Here is an 8,806-nt window from a genome sequence, read left to right as displayed (position 1 = left end):
GCAACGTCGCTCGGTCGACAATGACTGCTGCAAGGTCACTTGCTGAAGAGGCTTTTCCCTCCACTGTCCATTCTATTGAAATTTCTGTTAATAACAATAGTGAAAAAATTTGTGATCTCAGATCCCAGAGTACTGTAATAACAGGTTTCAATGGCAACTACTAAATTCTTGGAACTTTCTAAAATATAGCGTAATTTATTAAAATTTATAACATATTAATATGTTTAAACTTACACAATAAATCCGACATTTTTTGGTATTACTTCAATTTTCAACAATTTTAAAAGTTAGCACTTACTTACTATTGATGGTTAACACTTTTATTGTTGGTTGCTAATACTGGAAATGGAAAAATTAATTAAAATACTTCTAATGAAACTAAAACTCCAAAGGCACCTAAAAATTTGTATTAAAAGTTTTATTTGGATAGTATAAATTGTGTAAATAATTCAATCAGATACCCATTTTAAAGTAGTTTCTACTTAAATTTGAAATAATTGAGTTCTACTAAAAGATACTGCTAACCAAAGGCCAAGCATATTAAAATGATTAATAATTTTTTAATTATATAGCTGAAACCATAACTGAATTCTGTAGAATCTGAAAACACATTTTTTTTTAAATACAATTGGAAATACCATAGCTGTCAAATGTTTAGATACAATATTCAATATCAAGATTGCTTATAAAGCTTTTATATCGAAACAGTTACATGGATTCATAAATAGGCTACAAAAATAAGCTAAACACTTCAGGAAAAATAAAAAAGTTTTTAACTATTGTAACAGGAATTACTGAATTAAAGGTTTTTCTTCTTTGGTCTGAAAAATGCTTTTGTTTTATAAAGTAATAAGTTATTATTACAAAAACCCAAAAATACAAAATAAATAACGTCTTTTGATCAAATATTTATATCTGTTCTAAACACATATTAAATACGGAATACAATTTTAAATGCTTCCCTGTTGAGTATTAAAATGTTACAATTTTTAGAAAATAAAAAAGTACTAAAGGCTAAAAAAATGTTTACTTATGCTCTTTCCAGGACATTACAAGATAAATCTAAAATGTAAAATGCTAAGTTGTTTTTATCTTATACTACCCACTTCTTTGGAATTTTATATGATCTTCTAATGTTATTAACACATTTTTACTTTGTCCAGTTTCGACAACTAAAATTTATACTTCTACTTAGCATATATAAGTTAGCCACCAAAAACTTTTTTATATTTTAATTTACAAGTTCATATTAAAGATGGATTTTTTATATTTCCAGGATCAATAGGTAAGAAGATATCAGTTCAAAATGTACAGCTATCAGTGAAATTACAGGTCCAAGTTTTTGATCTTTTGGACAGTAGTGTATTATAATGGAACCCAAAGCCAGTTTTAAAAAAGGGTTGTAAAAGATAAGATAATAGTTGTACAATTCAATCTAATTAAATATTTTTCATATCTTAGCTTACAAATTTCTGTTGCTATTTCCATAAAATATAGGTTTCGCCATGCCTTTCCATTTTGCATGTAAAACAAAACGATTCTTTTCTTTTTCAGAAGATGTAAAATTAATTTTAAATATTAATTTTTATTGCTAAAGAATGTGAGAGGGAGAAAAGTATTTTATAGAAGAAGAACACAATTTTATTGTTTTACTTTGACATTTAAAGCAATTCTTTTATATATATCCTTGTTTTATAAAAGATGTAAAACATGTACGTATATGAGAAACAAATGTTATTATAGTTGAAAATTACACTAATATTAATTGGTACCCATAATTTGCAAACTCGCAATATTCCTAGTTGGGAGTGCCGATGGCCGAGTGGAGTGGTCTAAGACGTTGGACTTTGGGTCTGAGTTAGAGATAGCGCAGGATCGAATCCTGTCTGTGACCGTTGCACTTTTTATCAGTACCATCGACCTTGTACTGTATCCACTCTCCCCTTATTCTGTTTAATAAGATCCTCGCACAGGCCAGTGGCCCATGAGGACGGGCAGAATAAGGCATAAAGGGAGATCGGCTTCTCCTTTTATTGTAAAATATAAATATATAAACCCTGTTTTTCTACCATGCATAAACATTTTTTTAAATATATTTAATGTTTTTAAGGGATAACAAACAGTCAATTATCTACAAACATTATTTATTTGTACAATTGGTTTTCACCTTCCAGTTTCGCCAAAGAAAGTCTTTTATAAACATCATCTAAAAGCAAAATGGATGGTGAAATAGGAACCAGAATGAAAAACAGTTGTATCGTACAATGACAATTTATTATACAACTTTAAGATAGGCCTACAATGAATCACAAAAGGTAGTTCTTTAGTAGGCCTAGCAATACTTACAAGAGTCTACAAAAATCTAACAAAGTATTAATAGATATTGAACAATTACTGAGCATTAATTTTATAAAAATAGGATAACACAATTTATTCTCATTTTAGGATATATTGATTTATTGATCTGACATGAGGAGATGAAGAACTGTCTAGGTAAGTCTTACATCTACATAGGCTGGCAATCGTAGTACCTGGTGGACAGAGACTTGGATTTCAGTATTTCTTTTGTAAGAAACAAACAGAATTTCAACAATTCTCATAGGCTCCATAAAACTAAGTCTCGTATCTTAATAAAACAGTTTGTACAAATTTATATGAACTAAATAGTTATATCTCAAAATAACCATTGCTAAAATATTACAAATGGCTAATTTTATGCTTTTAAAATTTTTTTACTAAACGAACATTTTATGGCGTAACAGAATCCCATGCATTAAATATGTTAATGATGTAAACACATCTTTTAAATAAACTGTAGTTTTAACCAAATTTTGTTTGATAATATATTAATATTACAAAAAATATTATATATTAATAGATTCAAAACAATAAAAAAAAACTGACTAGAAAATATAACATTATTCGGTTTTGGTCTTTTTTAAAAAAAGATTGCTTTGTTAATGTTTTCATATCATTTAATATTTTAAAACTTTTAAAGAGAATTTATGTATGAAGCAAAAGATAATAAATTCAATAATTAAAGTTTAAAACTGAAAATAATTTATGAGTTCTGGTTAATACCATAGTTCAGAACAGTGCAGTTAATTAAATATGAATTTCTTGAACAATTCTATTTGGCCTGTGAATTTAACTATTTAGCCTAGATTTTACAATCAAACTCTCTTAGACATTTTAGGTTGTAACATATACTTATATCTGTGAAAAATTAATAGCATCACTTCAGTCGTTTTAGGCCTGTCTTAATAAAATATAAGTACACGGAAAGTCCCTAATTAAAATTTAGATCTAGACGATACGGTCTCCTAACACTAATCTAGATGAATGATAGGTATAAATGGAAAATAAGAAAATAATCACCTCAATTCAGTATATAAATGCAAAGAGTAGCAAACGACTGTACAGTATCGACTTACACAACTATACAGCTCTACAACTTTACAAAAACTAATAACAGTAAAAAATCACAGTTCTTATTTAGGGAGGTAAGAGGCAGGAATGTATTTCACTTGTTACTCCGTCGTCACTGTTGTCTGTGGCACTTGACACAAACTCACACATAGTTGCTAGCACAGACAGTGTGGGTGGGGGTGATGCACTAGCTCTGTTAGGTGGAATGTGTTCGGGTTTACATTTAATTGACACTTCAACAGCAAACACTGGTTTAGAAAACTCTACAGTCGGTTTCGGTCGGGAGACACTAATAATGAAAGTATTAATGATTGTGAATTCCATACAGAGTATTGAAAGACAATTTATTCAACCGATATAAGCATTGAAGAGTGGCGTGTTGAATACTCCATGGAGTTGTGTGCTTTCACAAAGCGCAGTAAATCGAAACACGACAAAAAGTAGTAACACAATTAATTGAAAATAACACGGAACGAACTTCGTTTAAAGGATAGTACTTTTAATCCGGTAAAAATAATCAACACAAATCGTGTCCTAAAACATTATAGCTGTAAAAATAACTCAGTTGATATTAGTTCTTTATTTCAAGAATATTGGCCTCCGACGATTTGTTTAAATCTGACCCCTCCATGAAGTGTTATTTTAATAAACCATAAACTTACAGGATGTAACATATAAAAAAATGCAATTACAATATTATTATTCTATGAATGAGTTCACCGATTTTATCATATTCAAAATCTTAATATCAGACTCCCAACTCAATCCGTGATTTCCATGAAAAAAAATTCACAGTCACCATGCAGCTTAGTACAATAAAAGTAACAAGATAAATCGACAAAACCTACCGCTGAAAAATTAAAATGAAACATATACAGAAAATATAGTTACTTTTAAAACAATAACAAACATAATAATATAGTATAAAAATAATTTACAAAGTATATCCATTGGAACTAAATTACAATATATCTTTTAGGTTTGGCTTACTTATTGCAATGTATATTTAAGTTTTTTCCTATTTGTTACCACTGCATAAAGCTTAACCATATAAACAGGCCTTTACATAAATGGTAAATTCTATTAAAATATCATTACTAAAACTAAAGTTATAAACAAATCAAAGTGATATGAATGTTTCAGGCAGGTAAAATAGTTTGCAACGAAATATATTTCCACAAGGTATCTTTGGCTTGGGGTTTTTTTTTGTTGAGATCTTGCTTCTGTTAACTCATGAGTTACACAAAATGTTTACTTGTTAGTAATTTACTTTACAAAATCACATTGTTCAGCATAAATTCATACACATCCTTAAATACCTAATATCAAGTCACGTTTCCTTTTTGGAGTTACATTTAATACTGTATTTCGACTATTGTACGGCCATAGACATATTGAAAAATCTTGATAGAATGTGTTGCACTTAAAAAGGAAAACAGTAAAGTGCATAGTTTTAAGTGAAGTATCAATATTATAGCTGTATATTTTATAGTGATAACATGGTTTATAATAAATCCTTCAGACCTTAAACACAATGAATATGTGTTCAAATTTGAGTTAAACATACTCTTAAAACGAAAGCAGAAGCATTCAACAAACACGCTTCACCAAATTTGAGGGTTTGTACTGAAGAAAAAGTACAGACCGATCAGTGAACATGATATCTTAAGGCTAAACCAATAATACCTCTTCAGTCTAAACGTTCTATGAGCATTGTATGAATTGAAAGAAAGACTCAACCACTCGTACAAAACGATTCATCAATTAATATCTTGAGTAACTTGTTTCTTTTCTGTATCTGTACAGAAAATAATACCGTCTTATTAAAAAGTCTAGGTGAGAACTGGAGAACTCAAAATACCTCTCAGCGTATCCTGGTGAAAGCGGCACCTACGAGTGATAAAAAAATAAAACGATCACTGAGTCACTATAGGCCCTCCCCGAATCTACAGAATCAACAAGATCACTCTTATTAAAAAAGTACCAGTCACATCAAAATATTGTTTTAGAAGAATTCGTTTCAGTCCTATTTATATAGCTACATATATTACACTATAATACACGGAAGGATAGAGTCCACTGGGATCCGAAAACGCATGGAACTATTCTGTGACATTAACCGAAATGTTCACAAGGGTTGAGCTAGTATTATACATGCGTCGCAAGCGTCCCTCGCTTGATGGTGGCCTGCTGGGAGGTGATGTACTGCGACGTGGGGGATGTGGGCAGCCTGGACACTTGGGGGGCGGCCCCATTGCGTACCGCACTGTAGGGCGGGGGCGGTGGGGCCAGTGGGGGCCCTGTAGGCAGAGGAAGCTGTGGCAACTGTGGACTCACTGCGGTGCGCAGGTAAGGGTTGCCATAGGCTGCATTGAACCGTGGGTCCATCACACCCACACCTCCGTTGGCGGGCTGGACTGTAGGAGCAGCGGAGGTCGGGGGCGGAGGAGGGTTATAATCTCTTGCATAGTCCACGTAAGGGACATACCCATTGTTGTTTTGGCCATCCTGAAACAAATAAACAAACTATATAATTAAGAATGTTGAAGCAAGAGGTAACCAATTTCTTATAATTTGAACTTGAGGAACTTGAAGAGGATTGTAACAAAATCACACAGTAAAACTGAATGGGAAGGCATTATCACAAAGGAGTTGAACTGTAAAAACTGCTTTCACGCAATTATCATTAATTTCTTCAATGTGAATTGACATTGTTCACTTTGTGACCTGATGCTCAAATTGAGTTAATCATAAATTTGTTATTTTACCCTGTGTGATTCTTATTGGTATATTCTTGAACAAGTTTAAAAAGAAACGATTATTATTGACTACATTTATATTTTTAGAAACATCTACAAAGTCAAAAATCTACTGTATCATAGGTTTAAACAATGGTGTGGCACTTGATCACCTTTGAGCATAACAATGGATTACAATTCATGTAGACTCCACATTATTGACCAGTAACAACAAAACAAATAGTATATCTTGAAATAAATTGAGTTTTACCACACGATGGCCCAATATAAGTAAATAATGTACATCTTATAAAGATTAAAATGCCTCAAGAGATTGTGTATATCTTGCATTGGTTATTCCTATTTGATATAGTTACAACTTCCAATCTGGATTTTTGTATCGTCTTTTAATTGACTATTCTCTTGCTAGAAAATTGTTAAACCCTTTACAGGCTTCCATTATTGTTTTAGTCACATCACTCACACACATCCCACTGCTTCTGCATTTATATAAAATTTTTTTATAACTGAGTGCATTCATTTTAGATTTTATGACCAACTAACCCTAACTATGGATGAACCGGAAAGCAGTATACAACATACTTGTATTATACGTACACTCTGGGATCTAAGATATACATTTAGAATGGTATTATTTTTATGGTTTTAAATCAAAATTGCTATTGGTTTATGTGGTTTCTGAACCAGCCTGTAGCAGATGGTTTAATCAGACTGCTTGCAAGGACAGAATCCCACCATGCCTTAGTCATCCTTCAAGAAGAAACCATTTATTTCCCTGTATGACTCTTTCACTCACAGCTTTCAATTGGTAATTTGGCTAAAATATAAACATAACCCATACTAGCATTTAACTATACACCAAAATCCTTAAAACCTTTTGTGTAACATGTTTTACTTGATTTGCTTCCTGTAAACCATGAGAGAAAAAGAATCATAAAGAAGGGTGTTGAAACTGTCAAATTTCTTAAGGCTATTGAGTGGAACTCAGTTGTTGGTGGGAAGACAGGGTCTGGGAAGTCTGGATGAGTAGTTGTGAGTATCGGTGGTCAAGAGGCACAGAGCATGTAAAAATTGTCAAATTCCTTAAGGCTAGTAAGAACTAATCAGTGGAACTCACAGTCTTTGTTGGGAAGACAGGGTCTGGGAAGTCTGTGGAGGAGTAGTGTTGCAAGAAGCGGTGGTAAGAGGCACAGAGCATGTAAAAATTGTCAAATTCCTTAAGGCTAGTAAGAACTAATCAGTGGAACTCACAGTCTTTGGTGGGAAGACAGGGTCTGGGAATTCTGTGGAGGAGTAGTGTTGCAAGAAGCGGTGGTAAGAGGCACAGAGCATGTAAAAATTGTCAAATTCCTTAAGGCTAGTAAGAACTAATCAGTGGAACTCACAGTCTTTGGTGGGAAGACAGGGTCTGGGAATTCTGTGGAGGAGTAGCGTTGCGAGTATCGGTGGTCGAGAGGCACAGGGCCTGCGAGAGGCAGACCGATCCTAGTGACGACACTCTCACTGCCTGTCTCACTCTCGTGCCCAGCACTGTAGTCCAGCTCACAGTGGACGTTGCTGACAGAGGATCCTGTCCTTAGCTCCAGCTTCATGTCCGAGATGTTGGAGGAGCGGTCGCTCTCCTTGCACTGCTTCTCCGCGTCGATGTTGTCACCTGAAGAAGAGTATGTGGATTTAGCAAGAGAGTGTCAAAAAGATCAAGTAGCAAAAGATTCACATTCTGCGGCCTTGTTTTCTGTAATGTAACGTGTGTTACAAACAATGGTTTGTAAAATTCATATTCAAGATGAAACTTTCATTGAAGCAACTTTAATGCAAGAAACCAGATATGTACAATGTTGAAGGATTATTATTTATACCAAAATACCAGGTTTGGGTAACCAACTCTTGGTTACCCAAATGATTTCAGGGGGCTGAGGGGGAGACTAACAAACTAGGTGATAAGTTTAAAATACCCTCCTAAAACAGAGGTTCAAGAATCTTCATACACAAAATTTGAAAAAAGTTGAACTTTAAGGCTTCTAGCTTAAAACAATATACTAGGTGTATTTTAACATTTGTCTGTCAATGGTTCAAAGGGGTCTTGAGCCCCCTTTATAGTACACCCATGGTACAAATATTGCCTTTGTGGACCATTTAAAGTAAATTCTTTGTTTATGTCACTGTATAGAAACAACTAGATAAGTTGACAACAGTACTACCAACAATTTGTTATTAAAGCAACAAAACAATACTCACTTAATAAATAGAATTAATGACAAAGTCCTTCAATACAGAATTAATAATTACTATCACCGTATTTTAATGCATTCCATAATCTTTTGAACTTCATTAATATGAAGTAATGTACTTTGTAATAAATTACAACATCACTCACTTTCTACTGTTATCAACAGATATTCAGTGGAACTACAGAAAGTAATATTATTATGTAATTAGAATTGTAAACAACATTCCTTTCAATTAAATTACATTAATAAGGACTTATGAATAACTTATGGAGTCCATCCCAGCCCATGTTAAAAACTACTTAAGGTGTAAAAACTCAATGTTTATAAAAACCAAAGTTGAAGTGAATTTATGATCACTTGAAATTAATTGATACAGTATTAATTAAA

At 32.7% G+C, this 8,806-nt stretch overlaps 1 protein-coding gene across 4 annotated transcripts in view; it reads right to left on the bottom strand.

Moving 5' to 3' along the window:
* Positions 1–2,255: 2,255 nt before the first annotated feature.
* LOC124364151 (irregular chiasm C-roughest protein) overlaps positions 2,256–8,806 on the bottom strand; it is a 393,724-nt gene continuing 387,173 nt past the window's right edge. For all 4 annotated transcript variants that reach the window (XM_046819395.1, XM_046819397.1, XM_046819396.1 and 1 more), the window contains 2 exons: positions 7,574–7,842; positions 2,256–5,937 (listed from right to left, as the gene is read on the bottom strand). In XM_046819395.1, the coding sequence (XP_046675351.1) occupies positions 5,578–5,937; positions 7,574–7,842 (629 nt within the window). In that variant the 3' untranslated portion in view covers positions 2,256–5,577. The remainder of the gene's footprint in view (positions 5,938–7,573; positions 7,843–8,806) is intronic.

Source organism: Homalodisca vitripennis, chromosome 6 (assembly GCF_021130785.1).
Source record: "Homalodisca vitripennis isolate AUS2020 chromosome 6, UT_GWSS_2.1, whole genome shotgun sequence".
NCBI lineage: Eukaryota > Metazoa > Arthropoda > Insecta > Hemiptera > Cicadellidae > Homalodisca > Homalodisca vitripennis.
Note: the sequence above shows the minus strand (reverse complement) of the source record. Positions and strands in the feature narration are given on the sequence as shown.